The sequence below is a fragment of the Stegostoma tigrinum genome, chromosome 10 (genome assembly GCF_030684315.1).
Source record: "Stegostoma tigrinum isolate sSteTig4 chromosome 10, sSteTig4.hap1, whole genome shotgun sequence".
Classification (NCBI taxonomy): Eukaryota; Metazoa; Chordata; class Chondrichthyes; order Orectolobiformes; family Stegostomatidae; genus Stegostoma; species Stegostoma tigrinum.
Window position 1 is genome coordinate 84,599,309 of NC_081363.1, and position 20,670 is coordinate 84,619,978.

The 20,670-nt window shown below is 48.0% G+C and overlaps 1 protein-coding gene across 2 annotated transcripts in view; it reads right to left on the reverse strand.

Annotated features, from left to right (window-relative positions):
- sptbn5 (spectrin, beta, non-erythrocytic 5) overlaps positions 1-20,670 on the reverse strand; it is a 365,898-nt gene that overhangs the window by 330,286 nt on the left and 14,942 nt on the right. For both annotated transcript variants that reach the window (XM_059649324.1, XM_059649323.1), the window contains exons 3-7: positions 15,208-15,375; positions 14,850-14,966; positions 14,118-14,275; positions 3,748-3,976; positions 38-669 (exon numbers count right to left, since the gene is read on the reverse strand). In XM_059649324.1, the coding sequence (XP_059505307.1) occupies positions 38-669; positions 3,748-3,976; positions 14,118-14,275; positions 14,850-14,966; positions 15,208-15,375 (1,304 nt within the window). The remainder of the gene's footprint in view (positions 1-37; positions 670-3,747; positions 3,977-14,117; positions 14,276-14,849; positions 14,967-15,207; positions 15,376-20,670) is intronic.

The following is a 20,670-nucleotide window of genomic DNA, read 5'->3' on the forward strand; positions in this document are numbered from 1 at the left end:
TGAGTGAGCGGAAAGACCGGCCGCGATGTCACTTTACCGCTTCACGATTTCGGTCTTGCTGTGGTAGTTCTCTCTCTCAATGATTGCTGCCATTTCAGCGAGGGCCTTGAACCTCTGTTCCCGGGCGAACACATCAGTGGTGATGGCCTCCAACATCTTGGCTGCAGCCACGGCCTCTTCGATGCTCCTCACACCGACGTCCTGCTTGGCAACCACGGACCTCATCTCGGTGAGGTAGGCCTCCCTCAGCGCGGCCTTCTTCCTGAACTTGCGCACCAGCTGCTCCAGGCGCTCCAGCCGCAGCATCTCCTTCTGCAGCGCTTTCTCCCGCTCATATTCCAACTTCTCCAGGTTGGCCCAGTGCCTCTCAATGTCGCGCAGGGTCTTCCCCTCGGGGGGCACATACAGCCTCATGTTGTTGGCTCGGAGCTTGGTCTTGATGTTGAAGAGGTGGGCTTCTATGAGCCCCCGCTCCTGGTACTTGGGTGGCTTCTCCACGGTGCGGAATGTTTTGAAGTCCACCACCAGCCTCTGCATGCCTGCCAGCGAGTTGGGGAAGTGGCGGTCATTCAACTCCCTCACCTTATCTTCAATCCACCGCAGCAAGTCAGTCACCAGTCGCCGGTATTCCAGTTTGAGGTCCTCAATCTCCTTCAGGAGACGAATAATCTGTGAAGAGGAACACACAACACCCTCACCCACAAATTAAATATAAAGGACCCTGCTGGGGATGTATATTCACACGCAAGAACTAGGAACCTGGAGCCTGGAACTGAGTCTTAATTTAAAAGAATTTTTAACTGTATGCGTTTTCTTAGGGGAAACTGTGATTTGCAGTTATCACTGACAAAGCCTCCTGATTGGAAAGGCCAGCATTTACAGGCTATCCCCAGTTGGAGAGAGCCTCCTGATTGGAAAGGCCAGCATTTACAGGCTATCCCTAGTTGGAGAGAGCCTCCTGATTGGAAAGGCCAGCATTTACTGGCTATCGCCAGTTGGAGAGAGCCTCCTGATTGGAAAGGCCAGCATTTACTGGCTATCCCTAGTTGCCCAGAGGGTAGTTCCAACTTGACCACGGCTGTGGGTCTGGAGTCACATGTAGGCTATAGTGATTGGAACGAGGTCAGCCAGATACCAAAAACCAAACGAACTGCAGATGCTGTAAATCAGGAACAAAAACAAAGTTGCTGGAAAAGCTCAGCAGGTCTGGCAGCCTATGTGATAGAGATAACAGAGTTAACATTTCGGGTCCAGTGACCCTTCCTCAGAACAGGAAGGGTCACCAGACCCGAAATGTTAACTCTGTTTTCTCCTTTACGGATGCTGCCAGACCTGCTGAGCTTTTCCAGCAACTTTGTTTTTGTTCCTGCTCACCCTCAGGTTTGGCTTTGAGGGAGCTGGATCAGTCTCAAGGACACCCCACATGTACATTATGGGTGACTTGGTGATGGGATACTTGCTTCTTATTTCATAGGCCAGACCATGTTAGGATGGCAGAGTTCCTTCCCTAAATGGGAATTAGTGAACCAGACGGTTTCTTTCCCAAAAATCGACAATGATTGCCTTTAGGCTAGCATTTTTCCCAAAATTTTCAGTGATTTCAAATTTCAGCATTGGCTATGCTAGGATTTAAACCCAGCTCCTCCAATCATTAGCCTGGGTTCCTGGATTATTAATCTAGTCACATTATCACTGTGCCACCTCCTCTCCTGATTTAGAAAGCATCCATTACTCTTGACTTTTCTGAAAAAGTACATAAAACTCCTAAGCATTATCAGTTGTCAAGATCTTGGCTGAAATACCGTAACGATCTGATAAAGTCAAATATCTGGATTTCTATCTGACTCTCACAAGGAGTCATGAAGGATTTAGGAAAAAAAGGTTAAGCTTTCTAAAAAAATGCCCTGGACTCGAAACGGCAACTTCCCTGCTTCTCTGGCCTGCTGCGTTCCTCCAGCTCCACACTGTGTTATCTTTAAGCTTCTCATGGTCGCATTGAGCTCGCAATGCTGTCAGATGTATAACTGCTGAGATCTTCAAATCAGACTTTATTTCAGACATGACTGAAGTATTGAAATCTTGCTATTTGACTTTATCAGGTTCTTACAGTATTTCCGTTGAGAGAGATCTTGGCAGACAGGGAATATGCAGAAACATGGGGAGAGGGGCAAGTACAGGAAATCAGTTCATACATCAAGGCCAGTCTACCCATCCTGTCTGTGCTAGATGACAATTGAACCACCATCTTCATCGCACTCTAGATCTGCATCCCTACAGATTACAGGAATTCAGAGGCAGATGTTGATGCATTTTAAATGGGTTGAGGGCTTCTGGCTTGACTCTCCTTTTCAGGCTGTGAAACTTAGCACTGTCTTGGGGGTGGGAGGGGTGCACAATTCATATTCCCTCTGACCTTTGTATCAATCACTTTCAATCTATGCCTCCACTCACTGCTAAGGTGACTAGGTCCTTTTCTGATGTCCCTCTCAGCCTTGTAAATCTCAATTAAATCTCCCCTCATTAAAAGGGGACAATGAGAACAACCTTGGCCTATATCCAAATCTTTCTTCGTAGCTACAAGTTTTCAGGCTTGGTAACATCTTTGTAAATCTCCTCTGTACCCTCTCAAGTCTAATTACATCCTTCCTTTCACGAGGTGACCCGAAATGCACCCAGAGCTCACGTCACGCCTAAATAGTGTTTTACTTAGTTCCAGTTTCTCAAGTTCCACCTTATAACTAAAGCCTGTCACCCTTGTTATCATTGGAGGGAGACTTTCCTGCTCTTGGGACATTTCTGAAATTGGACACAATATTCTAAACTGTGGGGAAAGAGAAATGGAACGCCTTCTCATGTGAAAGCTGCTCAAAACTTTACAAAATAGTAAAAACGCTAAAAGTTCATGTTCTCCAGGTATTTATAGGTAAAAGAAAGTGCTTTCATTTATGTAGCACCTTTTTTGACCTCAGGGCATTCAAAGGGCTTCACTGCCAATGAAATACTTTCATTGTTATAATGTAGGAAAAGTGGCAGTTGATTTGTACACAGTACAATCCCATGGACATTAACGAGAGAAAGGACACCAGTGTCTATTTCAGTTATACATACTAGCCTGGGCTGATAACTCCTCTGTTTATTTCCCCCTTTCTGAAAGAGTGCTGTGGGATCTTTGATGCCTAACTGAGAGGGAGGACAAGGCTCGGTTTAACATTTCATCCAAGTCACTTCTGGATGAGCAAAAGGCAAACCCCTGGATACTCAGATGCTGCTCAAATATAGTGGATGCTTTATAAATGTGAAGAGGAGGTGGCAGTGGTATTGTGACTAGATCAATAATCTAGAACCTCAGGCTAATGATCAAAGCTTGTGGGTTCGAATCCCAGCACGGCCAATGGTAAAATTTGAAATCATTGAAAATTTTGGAATAAAAAGCTCACCCAACAGTGATTGTGCAACCATTGTCGACTTTTTGGGAAAGACTCATCCGGTTCACAAATGTCCGTTGGGGAAGGAAACCTGCCATCCTTACCTGGTCTAGTTCACACGTGACTCCAGACCCACTGCAATGTGATTGACTTGAGACTGCCCTCTCGACAGTTAGGCGTGGTCAATGGCCCAGGCAATGGTGCCCATATCCTGCGAAGGAATAAAAGACGGCAAGAGATAGAGAACAATTATCTGAATAGTACGATTGAGAGATTTCCCCCGAAAGCAAACACTTCTAAGTAAACGTGTCAGGTGCAGCACCTTAATAATCCTCTTCTGTCCAGTCTGACCCTGCCTCATTTTGGAGAAGTAATGGTAGTACTGAGACACATAGGTCATAATGGACCTTTCATCCGGGTGAGGTACAGCCACATCTTCTGGGTCTAGGAGCTGGGGAATGCCCAGCTTCTCCTCTGCAACCGTAAATGCGTTAGTTAGGTTGTCTATCCGCTGGTGCTGCTTTAGGCTCTTATAGTTGATCAGATCAGGCCTGCAAAAGATACCAAGAAACCTCCATCAATTAAATTCACTTCTGTAACTATGGGAATGCAAATGCAAAAACTATGACCACAAGCGCATCAGGTGAAGACAGGGCAGGGTTTGCTGTAATAGTTGAATCGAGTGCCAAAGTTTATAGCCTGGCCTCTTTATACATTAAGATAGCCACTTGGATGAATTAGCAGCAAGCCTCTGATTGCAGTGCACGGCAAGAGTTCATACCTTGGTGGGGAGAAGGAGCTGTCACGCATATTTGATTTTGAAAAGGGCAGAAGAAAGGTGAACATGGATATACTGTTGCACGCATGTGCCATTTGTCACCCAAGCTCAGGAGGTGATTTGCATTTAGTTCCACCTTACAGGATTCAAAGCTTTCACTGACACAACATCTGCCTGCAGGAGGGAGTGTCAGGGCTCCGATCACCCTTGGTGCTTCAGCTGGTTCAACTGATTTGTGGCCCTCCAACAGGATGAGGAATGCTAGGAATTGTGTTGTTCATCTCCTGTGTGTGAACCAAGGCAATGGCTGCAAGCTCAAGCTTAATGGAGACATGGTTCGTGAGTCAGCCAGGCCAAAGCAACCCTGGGAAGGTGCGGCACTCTCACACGAGATCTAATTTTATTAGTTCACCAGTGTGGACTACACGTTTGAAATATGGGCTGGACTCATTTGTTCCAACATTCCTGAGTGGATCCCAAGTCAAATGTATAAGAACATACACTTCTTAAATGCCACTTCTGTTGAAATTACTTCATGCACTGTGTGGTAGTAACATCTCGTGAGATAATAAACACTGTATTTGACTCCATGCAGAGATAGTAGGAACTGCCGATGCTGGAATCTGAGATAACAAGGTATAGAGCTGGATGAACATAGCAGGCCAGGCAGCATTAGAGGTGCAGGAAAGCTGACGTTTCGGGTCTGGACCCTTCTTCAGCTTTCCTGCTCCTCTGATGCTGCCTGGTTCGTTGTGTTCATCAAGTTCTACTCCTTGTTGTATTTGATTCCATGCAGTTTGTTTCACTGTTTAAGAGTGTGTGTGCCTGTGCCTTTGTCTATAGGAATGGAATTCACTCTGCAATATAGATCTCCCTGTACGGGAGTACCATTTATAATAAAACAAGCAACTTGCCTTCTGCACTGAACAGATTAGATCCTATTAGCTGCTGACAGCTAGGGGATGGTGTAACCTCAAGCAAGGCAATCTGTAATTCCCTTAGCTCACTCAGTTACATCATTTCTCATTGTTGTAACTGAGAGCAGCAAACAGGGGAAACAAACACAAACCCTGTGGCTTTGGTGGGTATTCCCCTCTTGCGCATAGCAGGGACAATCAAATCTGCTCTGAAACTAGCATCTTCAACTTAAATAAGGACAATTACAAATGAGGAAGTGGCTGGTCTAAAATGGACTGGGAAATACACAATGGGGAAAGTCACTAGATAAGCAGTGGCAGACAATTTAAGAAAATATTTCATAACATTGATAAAAAAAAAATTCCAGTCAAAAGGAAAGACTTGATGAAATAGATGAACCACCCATGGTTTACAAAGGCAGTCAAGGAGAGCACTGAGGCATTCAAATCGGCAAGAATTAGCAATAGGCCAGAGGATTGGAAATATTTCAGGAACCAGCAGATGACTGAAAAAGGCCAATGAAGAGGAAGGAAATTGATCAATGAAAATAAATAGGCAAGAAATATAAAAACAAACAGTAAGAACTTCTGCATGTACAGAATAAGAGGAGAGAAGCTGAAGTGAGTGTGGCACTCTTGGAGAGTTAATTACAGGGAACAGTGAAGTGGCAGATAATTTAAACCAATATTCTGCACTGGTCATCACAGTAGATGGCACAGTAAACATCTCAAAGATACCAGATAAGCAAAGTGCTAATAGGATAGAAGAATATGTGATAACCTCTATCATGAGAGATCAAGTGTTTGAGAAACTAACGGGACTGTATGCAGATAAGTTGTCAGGACCTGATGACATAAATTCAAGGGTTTTGAAGGAAGTAGCACAAGAGATTGTCGAGACATTGGTCAAAATATTCCAGAATTCTCAGAATTTCAGGAAGGTTCCAGCAAATTGAAAAGCTTCTAATGTGACATCCTGTCCAAGAAGCGGGGAGGCAGATAGAAGAAAACTATAGGTCAGTTAACTTAAAATCTGTAGTTGGAAACATGCTGCAGTCTATTATTAAGGAAGAAAAAGTAGGAGATTTAGAAAAGCTCAGCACAATCAAACAGACTCAACACAGTTTTGTCAAGAGAAAATTAGGTTTGAAAAATTTGCTTGAGTCGTTTAAAGATAATAACAAGTCAAGATGATAACGGAACCAATAAAAGGAATGTATTTGGATTTTCAGTTGGCATTTGATGGGGTACCACATAAAAGATGATTGCACATAAAAGATCATTGATGCAATTATCACTCTAATGATTTAGCAATTCACTAAGTAGCTGAGATTTGCAGACTGGAGCATGGGCTGGAGGATTGACTTTAAAGCCTTAACTTGTTTTTAGTTCATTCACGGGATGAGGGCATCGCTGGCTCGATCAGCATTTATTGCCCATCGCGCAGTTAAGGATCAACCATGTTGTGGAGATTACAGTATTGGGGATGCGGTATTAATATAGGTTGAAGAATGGTTAACACAGAGAAGTCAGAGAGTCAGGATTAATGCGCTTATTTCAAGTTGGAAGAATGTAACTAATGAAGTGCCACAAGAATCTGTCCTAGTGATTTTTAATGTATATTAATTTTATACTGATGACTAAGTGAAAGGGACGGAATTTGTTGACGGTATAAAATTAGAAAGGAGGGCATGCTGTGATGCAGAGGCTCAAGAAAATGTTGAGCACTTCCCAGTCCTTGGCAGTTACCTCCTTCAAAAAGCCACTACTGACGGGGAGTGCGCTCCTGGATCACTTGCACCATCTCAGTGTTGTACAAACTACAGATGGACATTATCTTAAATTTTTTTATATATGATTTCTGTTATCAGTATAGGCATGGGTGTATGGCAACTTTAGTACTTTTCACAGTATTTTTTTTTAAATACAAGTGACAATAATATTCTACTCTGTTCCCTCACATCCTTCAGATTCAATGGGACAACACTGAACAAATATCTGACCAAAAAAGAGCAAAATATCTGTGGATGGTGGAAATCTGAAACTAACATACAAATGGATGAGAGTTTGCTGGCTGAGCTGGAAGGTTAGTTTTCAGACGTTTTATCACCATTCTAGGTAATATCATTGGTGAGCCTCTGACAAAGCGCTGGTGTTATGTCCCGCTTTCTATTTATATGTTTAGGTTTCCTGGGGTTGGTGATGTCATTTCCTGTGTTGGTGATGTCATTTCCTGTTCTTTTTCTCAGAGGATGGTAGATTGGTTCCAAATCAATTCAACACATTGGCTCCAAATCAATGTGTTGAATTGATTTGGAACCAATCTACCATCGTCTGAGAAAAAGAACAGGAAATGACATCACCAACCCCAGGAAACCTAAACATATAAATAGAAAGCGGGAAATAAACTCCAGCGCTTCGTCGGAGGCTCACCGATGATGTTACCTAGAATGGTGATGAAACATCTGGGAACACACCTTCAAGCTCAGTGAACCAGCTTACATCTGGAACAAAATAAAGACCCACTCTCTTGTGGACCGAGAGGAGGAGAGCGCTGTGTTGGAGGTGAAAGGAAGACGTCGGGTTGCTGTGCACCCTTGCAACCGGTGGATCTTAATGCTGGCTTCGGCCTAATGCTGGTTCAGGGGAGCAGCCAACCTGCAACGATGGCTGCGGCAAGTGCTCGTGCCCCAGGTCAGGGGGTCTGGAACACCATCCGTGTTTCCGTGAAGAAGGTGGATGAAGGTGCACCTGTGGACCGCACCTTCTTCGTGAAGAGGGTCCTGTTGGACTGTTGTGGGTTTGCTGCTGCGGACATTTACTGCCTGCAGGATTTCCCCGGAGGAGGTTTTTACGATGTGGCCTTCAGGAGTACCAAGCTTTGTGAGCGCTTCCTGGAGGTTTTCAAGGAGAAAGGAGGTGAGGGGCCCCCTCTCTGTATTGACCGCTGACCCGCTGTTTGTGATGCCAGTGCAGAGGAGCCGTATGGTGACTGTACATATGTACAACCCGCATGTGCCAGCAGTTGATGTCCTGACCTTCCTTGGAAGGTACGTGAAAGTGGAAGGGGACCTAACTGACATCATGGACCCCTTTGGCATCTGGACCAGTAAGAGGCAGGTCAAGGTGACGCTGAGGACGGGCGCGGACGGGAACGTCGTACACCCACCGTCCAGCTTTGCGATCGGCGGGAGCAAGGGCTACCTGACTTATGCAGGGCAACCTAAAGTCTGCCATGCCTGTGGTAGGTCAGGTCACGTGGCGGCCGACTGCAAAGCCACCATCTGCAGGAACTGCAGGGAGGAGGGACACCTTGCAAAGGATTGCCCACAAGAGAAAAGCTGCAACCTTTGCGGGGAAGCGGGCCACCTCTATAGGGCATGCCCGCAGCGGGGGACCACCTACGTCCAGGTCGCCGGCAGGCGCAATGCGGGACCAGCGCCCCCCCCCCCCCCCCCCCCTGCCCGGAGGAGAGGAAGGCACCAGGGCCCTGCAAGGACCCCACTAATGTGCAGGAGGGCCAGGTCATGCAGGAGAGCCCAGCCCCGCAGGATGGGCCCGAGGCCAGCAAAGCGCCCCTGCAGGCTCCGCTCCCTGCTGACAACCCGGAGTCGATGGAGGCGGCGACAGGCGACCCAGGGGAGTGGACGACGGTCCGGAAAGCGAGGAGGAAGGTGCGTCGGCGGGCCCAGGAACCGCAACCATCAGGCGGGAAGAGGCAGCTACAGGGGAGCTATAAGAGCTCCTCTGACGAGGGGGATTCGGAGAGGGCCCGCCCGAAGCAGAAGTTAAAGATCTCAAGGGAGAAGGAAAGCAGCACCACGCTTCCAGGTGACGGGAGGCGTCCTGAGGCTCCCTCTGACACCCAGTCATGTGCCGCTGGTGCACTGGAGGGCCCCCCGGAACTTCCAGGCAGGAAGGAGGAAACAGCACGTCCCCAGCCTGACCCAGAGCCAGACTCTCCTGCCTCTGTACCCCCGATGGGGGGATGCCACCCGGAAGGCAGCATGGACGGTTTCCTGAGCCCAGAGAGCGTCCAGCAGTTAGCCCGAGCAATGGGCATGAAGGGACAGATAGAGGGGCTGGACCTTGGACTTGGGGAGGGTACTGCCGTCACTGCCCACAATGGGGGTACGAGTTGCGAGCATTAATGTGCGCAGCGTCAAGTCAATGGCAAGATGTATGTCCACGTTGGCCTACCTGACCACCGTCAGGGTGGAACTCCTGTTTCTGCAGGAGTGCGGGATACCGCACCTCAGCAGGTACGGGAAATGGTCCGGCGCCTGGACCTGTGGGCCTTCGATCTGGTCGGTGGGGGGGGGGGGGGGGGGGGGGTAACGACTGTTGCTCCTCAGGCCTGGCTATTCTGCTGCGGGGGTGCAACTTCACCATCTCTCAAGTTCAGGTGGTGGTGGGGGGGCGCCTCCTATTGGCTGACGTCACCTACAGGAATGCTCCCCTGAGGCTGATCAACGTGTACGCCCCAGCGGTACAGAGTGAGCAGTTGGCCGTCCTGCAGCGGCTTCCACCCCTGCTGGCTACGTCCAGGCCGGTCATCCTAGTCGGAGACTTCAACTGCATCATCGATGCAGATGGAAGATCCGGCGTGGGGACAGCGGGTGGGGGGAGTCAACTGGACGTCACGTCCAGATTCCTGATGGGCAAGGTGAAGGGCGCCAAGCTGCTCGACGTCTTCAGCACCCCTGCAGACGGAGCGCAGCGGAGGTACACCTGGTCGCGGCCAGACGGGTCTATTCGCTCAAGGATAGACTTCCTGTTTGTGTCACGGGCATTCTCGGTCAGGTCCACCAGTGTCGAGCCGGTGTTCTTCTCTGATCACTGCCTCCTGCTGGCCGACTGTCACTTACAGGACGACCAGCTGGCCGGCAAGGGGATGTGAAAGCTCAACACGACTCTGCTGACCCCAGAGAACATCGAGGAGATTAAGAGGGAGTACGCCGGTTGGAGAACCATGAAACCCCTCTTTGAGTCTCCGGGCAACTGGTGGGAGATGGTGAAGGAGAACATCATGAGGTTCTTTGTCCTTAAGGGTGCTCGGAAGGTGAGAGAGAGGCAGGGAAAGCTGTCGCGACTCCAGAAAAGGGTGCAGAACCTGCTCCTTCTGCAGTTGATGGGGGTCACGGAGGACGTCCGTGAGGTGAGGGGCCAGCAAGCCTCGCTCTTCGCCGTGGAGGCCTCCAGGATAATCTTTCGGTCCAGGGTCCGCTCCGTGGAGCAGGACGAGACGTGTTCGCGTTTCTTCTTTCAGAAGGTGCACAAAGAGAGGTCTGTGCTTAGCCGGCTGAAGGAGGACAACGGCTCGGTGACGTCATCTCGGCCCGACATTTTGAGGATCAGCAGATCCTTCTATGCCGGACTGTACGGCATGAAGCCCACGGACAGCACGGCCTCCGAGTCATTCCTGTCGTCTATCACAGAGGTCTTAGACAACGGCACGAGGGAGTGGCTGGACCGGCCAATATCCCTGGATGAGCTGACCAGAGCCCTCAAGTCCTTGGAGAGGAATAGGACTCCTGGGAGCGATGGCTTACCGGTCAAGGTGTATTCCGCTCTGTGGGACCTGGTCGGCCAGGACCCGCTGGAGGTGTACGATAGTGCGCTTCGGGCAGGGGAAATCTGCAAGTCCATGAGGAAGGGCATCATCACCCTCATTTACAAGAGGAAGGGGGAGAGGGAAGAAATTAAGAATTGGCGTCCCATTTCACTATTGAACATGGACTACAAAATCCTGGCCAAGGTCATAGCCAACTGGGTCAGGTCTGTCCTGGAGTCGGTGATTCACCCTGACCAAACCTGTGCTGTGCCGGGCAGGAAGATCGCTGAGAGCCTCGCGCTCATCAGGGATACGATCGCCTATGTACAGGACAGGCGGGCGGACACCTGCCTCGTCAGCCTGGACCAGGAGAAGGCCTTTGACAGGGTCTCTCATGCTTACATGAGGGACGTCCTCTCCAAATTGGGGTTCGGGGAGGGCATCCGCAATTGGATCCGGCTGCTCTACGCCAACATCGTTAGTGCAGTCTCGATCAACGGGTGGGAATCGGACAGTTTTCCCGTCAGATCTGGAGTCAGGCAGGGCTGCCCGCTCTCTCCTGCCTTGTTCGTGTGCTGTGTGGAGCCCTTCGCCACATCCATCAGGAAGGACGTGAGCCTGAAGGGCGTGACTATCCCAGGCAGCGGAGGCCTTCAGGTCAAGACCTCCCCGTACATGGACGATGTCGCCGTCTTCTGCACCAATCGTCGGCCGGTGAGTAGACTGTTGGACATCTGCGGCCAGTTTGAACTGGCCTCGGGTGCCAAAGTCAATAGGGGTAAGAGTGAGGTCATGTTCTTCGGAAACTGGGACAACTGCTCCTTCATCCCCTTCGCCGTCAGGACAGACTACCTGAAGGTGCTGGGTGTTTGGTTTGGTGGAGCTGGTGTGTGCAGTAAGACTTGGGAGGAGCGTATCACCAAATTGAAGCAGAAGCTGGGCAGGTGGACGCTCCGGTCCCTCTCCTACACGGGGAAGAACCTGGTTGTCAGGTGCGAGGGGCTTTCGGTACTGTTGCATGTGGTGCAGGTCTGGCTTATTCCCTGGACCTGCGCCGCTGCGGTCACCTGGGCCATCTTCCACTTCATTTGGGAGTCGAGGATGGACCGGGTCCGCAGGGACACCATGTACAAAGACCTGGAAAATGGGGGAAAGGGCATACCGAACGCCACCCTCGCCCTGACGGCTACCTTTGTGTGCGGCTGCATCAAGCTGTGCGTAGATCCTCAGTACGCAAACACCAAGTGTCACTACTTACTGAGGTTCTACCTGTCCCTGGTGTTGCGAAGGATGGGCCTGGCCTCGTTGCCGCGGAACGCTCTGAGTAGTTGGACCGTTCTGTACCACCTATCCTTCGTGGAGAAATTTTTGAAAGGAAACACCTTTGACCACAAGGCCGTCAGGCAGTGGTCAGCACATAGTATCCTCAAGACCCTTTGGGAAAAGGAGAGGGTGGATCCCATCGTGTGGTTCCCCATGCAGACTGCCAAAGTCGTTTGGCAGAATGCCTCATCGCCAGAACTTTGAAATAAGCACAAGGACATTGCTTGGCTGGCGGCGAGAGGGGCTCTGCCAGTGGGTGAGATCCTTTATGCATGCCCGGAATCTCTGCACCAGCGCACGCTGCCCTCGAGGTGGCTGCGGTGGGGGACGAGACTGTCGATCACCTCCTTCTGGAGTGTGCCTATGCACAGGAGGTCTGGAGGGGGATGCAGTGGTATTTGTCGAGGTTTGTCCCGAGCAGCTCAGTGACGCGGGACTCTGTGCTCTACGTGCTGTTTCCTGGGACGCACACCGAGGCCAACATCAACTGCGCCTGGAGGACTATCAATGCGGTGAAAGACACAACATGTTGGTCTGCCAGCTGAAAGAACTGACCCCGACCGAATGTTGCAGACTGGCGCACTCCAAGGCCCAGGACTACGTGTTAAGGGACGCGCTAAAGCTTGGGGCAGCCGCCACCAAGGCACAGTGGGGAAAGACCACGGTATGAAACCCCTCGTCCAGAATAGAAAAAAGGGCCCTATCTGGTAACTGGGCCCAGCTGGCGCCCTCCCCAACTGGTCAGGGGGCCAACTGGGACTGTGTGGAGTGACGACTGCCGGGGTATTTTCTTTGCTTTGTTTTTTTTTCTTCTTTGTTTTTTTCCTTTAGTTGGTGTACATACCCCCTGGGTAACCCAGAGCAGCTTGCATGACTGGGTAGGTGTATAAATGTTTTATTTTTTTGTACATCTTATGAATAAAGTATCCTTTTTTCAAATTAAAAAAAAAGGTGACGAAACGTAAAAGAACTAACCTTCCAGCTCAGCGAGCAAACTCGCATCCAGAACCTCAACCTGAGCTACAAATCTTGTCAAAACTCGCTAACATACAAATTGCTGGAGAAACTCCACAGATCTGGGCACTCTATCTTTCTGGAAGCCAGCTCCAGAAGAATCATACAATCCCTTCAGTGTGGAAGCAGGCTATTCAGGCCATAGCATCCACACTGGCCCTCCGAAAAGCACTGCACCCAGATGCACCCAGATCCACCCCCCCCCCCCCCCCACCCCATCCCTGTAACCCCACTTTTCCCACAGCTAATCCACCTATCCTGCATGTCCTTGGACACTATGGACAGTTTAGCCTGGACAATCCACTTAACCTGCACATCCTTGGATTGTGGAAGGAAACCCAAGCAGATGCACAGGGGAAACTGTTCAAGCTCCACATAGTTGCCTGAGGCTAGAATCAAACCGGGTCGCTGGCGTTGAGAGACAGCAGTTCTAACCACTGAGCCACCGTATGAGAGCATTCAGGCAAAACTCTAGTGGTTGATTTCTCCACCAGTCAGACGGCCAGTGTTATCGGATGGACTACTCCCATTTCTAGAACCTCAGAGAGCTGAGTGAAGCTGAGCTCAATAACAGGGAAAGATAATAAGAACTGCAGATGCTGGAGTCAGAGATAACACAGTGAACACTTCTGAAGAAGGGTCTCGAGCCAAAACGTCAGCTTTCCTGCTCCTCTGATGCTGCCTGGCCTGCTATGTTCCTCCAGCTCCATGCTGTGTTATCTCAGTCACAGGAAGTTGGCTACTCTTCAGATGCCACACCAAAGCATCAGTCAGCTACTGTAGCCATACTATTGACTCCACTTCCCTCAGCCGGCACGTGATGTGTCTCACGGAGGTCACTGGTAATGAGAAGGAGCAAGAAGCTGAGCTGCTTCTTCCACTTCCTCCTGAGATGACATTGAGACAAGCTGTTTATGCACACAGTCCCCATACTCCCCTATTCACCAATGCACAGGAAGGCCAAGTGAGGCTTCATACACTGTCCCAATGGCCCAAAAAGGGAAGCCAGCTCACACTTGTCTGTTGAACATTTTCCCCTGCAAGTCCTAGGAGTGGTAGTTCAACACTCCTTCCAGCCAGAACAACTGAGCAAAGACTGTTTTTACCTGTGAGCGTGAATTAGTGCATTGAAGGCCAATCCGTCCTTCCAGCTGGAGGAAAAGTCCTGGACATCGACGTTCTCGTATCCAGCTGTCTTGCGCTGGCACCAGATCAGCAGGGCCTCCTTGGCAGATCGCTTGGCACTGCTGCTATCAGACTCATCCTGGCACAGCAGAGAAAGTTGGTAAGTGAAGAATAGATTGAGAAGCAGCCCACCACCTCCCAGGGCATCATGCAATCAGTGAAACCAACTCAGCCTCAAGGAGGCGGGAGTGAGCACGCCACAGAGAGTAGTATTGACCTTGGAGCAAACTCCACACCACCAGCTCCCACTGCAACCCCAGCTCCAACTGCACTGGCTTTACTTTGTACAGCTCATTAGAGGAAATCCTATCACAACGGTGCCAATGTCACATAAAATTACATCAATTGTACAGCACAAAAATTGGTTATTTGGTGCAAAATGTCTATGCTCACTCCAAACAAGCCTTCTTTTTGTATCACCCTATGAGCAGATGCTACCATTCCTTTCTATTTAACCAACTTTGCCTTGAAAGTATCAATGCTGTTTGCTTCAGCTACTGCAGCTGGTACGTATACATACCATTTCTAAGAAAAGCAATTCCTTGTTAGTTCGTCCTGGGATTTAGCTTATAGTCAAATGTGTGTATGTTTATGCATATGTAGCTTATATATGGACAGCAGGACATTCACAGCAGGAAGAACGAGTGTCTTACCTCTTCCAGAGTGATGGAGGCAATCTGAAAGCGCAGGATAATCATCCATATCAGACCCAGGATTAGGGTGCGGTCACCATCCACAATATTTTCAGGTCCAATCAGCTCCACATTTATCTGACAACAGAAAAAAGGAGCAACAGACCAAGTTTAAAGCTGCATTTCAGGGACCAAGAGATTGTGTACACCCAGTATCTCGGGATGTTGGGTACAGCCAGCATCCTAAGATTTGGGATGGCTGGTTTGAAGGGGATGAACTGTCAACCATGCTGGGCAGGAGGTTTGCTTGAGGGCTAACAATCATGCTCCTCCCGGTTCACATGCCACGCTGTACAGTGAAGCTATAAAGTATTGTTACCTTGGTTTTCAGGAAGGCAATGGCCCTGCTGTTGTTCTCCAGATAGTGGACTCTCATCCTGCCTCTGTTCGGTCTGTTCAGCTTCTCTCCAGAGATGGTCTCCAGCAGGGCAATCAGGGCAACACCATCTTTCAGTTCAGTGAATATATCAGTAAGGAAAATCCGCACCTATCAAACACAGAGCTGAACAATGTCAGATGTCTGGGGGAAAAAAAAAAGAGGAGAAAACTCAAGCTCTTCATCCCACTCAAACTCTTGTATAATCCTCGCACCAAGAACTCAATGCACTCATTTCATTTCCCATGTAGAGTCTTATTAGTGTTGAACGTCCTTTCACCAAAAAAAAGTTGCTTGCTCAAATAATAATTTCAAAATCAGAAATTAATTAATCATTGGCCCCCAGAGTATGAAGCAATGGGGTGCCATGACTTAGGGCAAAGATCAGCACTGATCTTGTTGAATGTTTGAACATGCGCAAGGGGTTAAATGGCCCACTCCTGTTTCTGTGTTGCTCTCCTCTTATGGGACTTACCTACCCAGCAGGCCCACATACAACCAGCTTGACTCTACCCAACATTTAACCTCCTCCAACCATCTTTATCACGAGGTGTTCCACAACCTTGCTCTGTTCCTATGTTTGATTTGAGCAGAAACACGTCACCATTTTTTAGCGTTTCTAAGTGTTGTTAAGAAACCTACCTTCCCAATGTGAAGAGCAAACTTTTCTTGCCTTAGGGGCCAATCACACTCGAGGCAGAGCTTGGCACAGCTTAAGCTTGAGAAGGGATATCACTAAAGGTGAATTGGTAAAGACTCAAGGGTGAATGGTCTCTTTCGGTGCTGCATCAGTCTGTTAATGGCTCAGAAACACTGTGGAGGAGAGACCTACAACTTATGAAGTACCTGCTTTTTACTCAGTGATTATCTCACAGAGTTGAGATGGAAGACTGACCGTCTTCAGTAGTAAATCTAGCCTGCAGTTTCTGTTAATGGGGTAGGCTGGAAGATTAATCAAGAACAGGAACTTGGAGTACAGTGATTTTCAGATCTCATTGCCAAGTCTGCATTGGAGGTTGGCTCGGATATGAGGTGCAACATCAGGTGTATCAAGTGGGAACCTAAAATGTGTTAAAAGGAGGCAAGAAACTGAGGAGTTTTTCATCTTGCCCACATCATAACTCAGACAGATGAAACAGATTTGAGAAAAGGGACATCATTGTAGATATTTTCTCATCAACCTGTTCAGAAATCTTTTTACATTCCTCTGGAGCAGGTGGAACTCAAACCCAGTGTAAAAGAATTACAAGATGCTGACAGAGTTGGACGGTTTGAGCTACAGGGAGAGGCTGAATAGGCTGGGGCTATTTTCCCTGCAGCAGCAAAGGCTAGGGAGTGACCTTATAGAGGTTTATAAAATCAAGAGGGGCACAGATAGGGGTGAACAAACAGAGGGCATAAGAAAATAGCTGATGAGTAAATTCCGGAAGCTTAGTAAGCGTTGACGTCCCTGGGACTTTGTAGTTGATAATGTAGCTGATGCTAAGCTCTGCTACTCCACCTTTTGGTATTACAGATCTACAGCTTGCTATCTGTATCCAAGCTGTGGTCAAGAGGATGATACTGATTAACTTGCACATTGTATGATAGATTGTGTGCTGCATGATGTAGCATTTGCAAGGGGATCCTGATGCTTGCTGTCCAATTATCTCGGGCACAAACCACAAAACTAGAGGGCATAAGTTTAAGGTGAGAGGAGAAAGATATAAAAGGGACCTAAGAGACAGCTTTTTCACGCATAGGGTGGTGCGTGTATGGAATGACTGCCAGAGGAAGTGGTGGAGGTGGGTACAATTACAACATTTAAAAGGCATCTGGAGTACATGAATTGGAAGGGTTTAGAGGGACATGAGCCAAATGCTGGCAAATGGATCAATTTAGGATATCTGGTTGGCATGGACAAGTTGTGCTGAAGGGTTTGTCCATGCTGTACATGTCTATCAATCCTAGCTCATAGGTTGGGCCATCAGCACTGTACCCCAGGGTTTGTACATAGCAGTGTATATAGCATGAGGAGAGGGTGCTGATTGGATGCAGCAGAGACTGGCTGTCCCTGTGGTCCTTCCTTTTTAATGAGAAAGGTACAAACTCCTTCTGCCTAAAGAAAACTAAGTCCTTAGTATTTACAGTTGGAGCATATGCAAATGCATCACACTGTCAGCCTGGCTGATCATCTTGAATGAGTTTCTGGTGTAGCTCTTAACACAGTCCGAATTATTTAATGATTTCCAACAACAGAATCACTTCAAATGATGGATATACTTCTCTCAGCTTCAGCACAGGTTGTTTGAGCATGACTGGCACAGCAAAGATCAGCGGCATGACACGTGGAAACCTCCCCGAGCTCAAAGGGCTAAACTGATGTACCTCCAAATCCAAAATTTGACAGGCTGATAATCAGTGGTTTGTAACAAGTGTGGTTTGTGCCCGAGATAATTGGACAGCAAGCATCAGGATCCCCTTGCAAATGCTACATCATGCAGCACACAATCTATCATACAATGTGCAAGTTAATCAGTATCATCCTCTTGACCACAGCTTGGATACAGATAGCAAGCTGTAGATCTGTAATACCAACAGGTGGAGTAGCAGAGCTTAGCATCAGCTACATTATCAACTACAAAGTCCCAGGGACGTCAACGCTTACTAAGCTTCCGGAATTTACTCATCAGCTATTTTCTTTCAGCGTTTGGGAGCAGCTCGAAGGCTAAAAATGACTCACACCAGCCAACTTTGAAGCTCAGGTCAGAAAGACAAAAAAAAGTAAACTTGTTATCTCTTAGAATGAAATGTTCATTTTCAGGTTGGCAGCCTGCAATGCTGTTAGGATCACTGCATGGGTCTCAGTTATTTACAATCTCTATCAGTGGCTTAATATCAGGAGACTTAAAGTGCAATAGTCCAGGTTTGCTAATGATGCAGTTCAGTGAGAAAGTAAGCTGTAAGGAGATGCAAAGGATATGGACAAGTGAAGTAAAATGGGCATGGAAGTGATGGATAAGGTGGGAACACATGCAAGGCTTTCCACTTTGGTGGAAAGAATGGAAAAGCAGAACAGCTTTGAAAGGGTGAAAGATCAGAGTAGATTGATAGTCAAAAGGATTAACATGTCCTTGGACATAAATCAGAGAATAGTCGTGGAAGCAGAGTCATTAGTGACATTTAAGCTACTGCTGGACATGCACATGGACAGCAGTGAATTAAGGGGAATGTAGGTTAGGTTATTTTATTTTTGGATTAGGATTATTCCACGGCACAACATCGTGGGCCGAAGGGCCTGTACTGTGCTGTACTTTTCTATGTTCTATTAATACTGACAAGCAAGAACGTAAGCAGTTACAAAGGCAATTGGAATGGCAGCCTTTATTACAGGGGAAAGGTTGGACAATATGAGTGAGTAAGTGTTCCTGTAATTAAATAGAGGTTTTGCTAAGAGCAGACCTGGAGTAAGCATCTTAATAGTGCAGCACTCCTTCATATGGCACTGCAGCATCTGTCTAAAGTTAGTGTTTTTACAGCATGCAAAGAGGCCAAATATGCCCACACCAGTGATCAAACATCCACCTTTTCTCATCCTATTTTCCACCACCTGGCCTTAGCCTCATGCAGTGTGGTGTTTCAACTGTTCAAGTCTCTGGCATGGGGCTTGAACTCACAGCTTCCTGATTCAGAGTCAGGGAGACACGATGAACACTATGAAGAAACAAATGTTCTGGATGCCTTATGAGTCCATGAGTTCCAAATCTGACATTCACAAAGGTAGCGTTTTTAAATATTAACTGTTGCTATCTTGATTTCAAATTGGCATTCGAGCAATGTCCCTCACAGAACTACAGGATCCAGACTTCCTCTCTTCAGATGCACCTAGCATCATTATGAAACCACATACTTTTCTGACAGTGATAATGGGAACTGCAGATGCTGGAGAGGTAAGCAGAGGTTCACCTGCACATCTGCCAATGTGGTATACTGTATCCATTGTACCCGGTGTGGCTTCCTCTACATTGGGGAAACCAAGCGGAGGCTTCGGGACTGCTTTACAGAACACCTCTGCTCGGTTTGCAATAAACAACTGCACCTCCCAGTCGCAAACCATTTCCACTCCCCCTCCCATTCTTTAGATGACATGTCCATCATGGGCCTCCTGCAGTGCTACAATGATGCCACCCGAAGGTTGCAGGAACAGCAACTCATATTCTGCTTGGGAATCCTGCAGCCCAATGGTATCAACGTGGACTTCACCAGTTTCAAAATCTCCCCTTCCCCCACCGCATCCCAAAACCAGCCCAGTTCGTCCCCTCCCAGCCCTGCACCAGCTCTTCCACTCCCCCCACTGCATCCCAAAACCAGCCCAGCCTGTCTCTGCCTCCCTAACCTGTTCTTCCTCTCAACCATCCCTTCCTCCCACCCCAAGCCGCACCTCCATTTCCTACCTACTAACCTCATCCCACCTCTTTGACCAGTCCGTCTTCCCTGGACTGACCTATCCCCTCCCTACCTCCCCACCTATACTCTACTCTCCACCTATCTTCTTTTCTCTCCATCTTTGGTCCGTCTCCCCCTCTCTCCCTATTTATTCCAGAACCCTAACGCCATCCCCCTCTCTGAAGAAGGGTCTAGGCCCAAAACATCAGCTTTTGTGCTCCTGAGATGCTGCTTGGCCTGCTGTGTTCATCCAGCTTCACACTTTATTATCTACTTTTCTGACACATTATTTTATCAAATACAGTTTCTGCTGATTTCATGCCTTATTTGGATATAAAATTGAGACTTATCATTGCTTGGTGACATAATTACAAAGCTGCTGAACTATTTCATCTATAGATCCACATCACTGCATAACACCTGAAACATTCAATGGGGCCTGAACCTGCTCTCTGACCTACACAGTTTGTAGGCCTGGTGACTAGTCTGAGCTTGTCCTTTGATTTTCCCTTCCAAATCAGTCAGGATCATTCAGCCCCTCAAGCCTGCTCCTCCATTCAGTAAGATCGTTGCTGATCTGATTGTAACCTCAAATCACATTCCTGTCCATCCCACTTGCTGAACGGGAATTTATCAGTCTTGGACTTAAAAATATTCAAAGGCTCTGCTTCCATCACCTCTTCAGGGAGACAATTGTAAATATTCACCACTCTCGGAGAGAAAATAATTCACCTAATCTCAGTTTTAGACTGGCAGCACGAACTTTTTAAAATAGTGACCCCCTAGTTTTAGCTTCTCCTAAAAAAGAAGCATACTTTCCACCTCTAAGACCTGTCTAGACTTTATGTTTCAATCAGTCATCCTCAAGCCTTTGAAACTCCAGGCCTAGCCTGTCTACTCCAGGTATTAATCTAGAAAACCTTCTCTGAACTGCTTCCAATACATTTACATCCTTCATTAAATAAGGAGTGATACTGTACA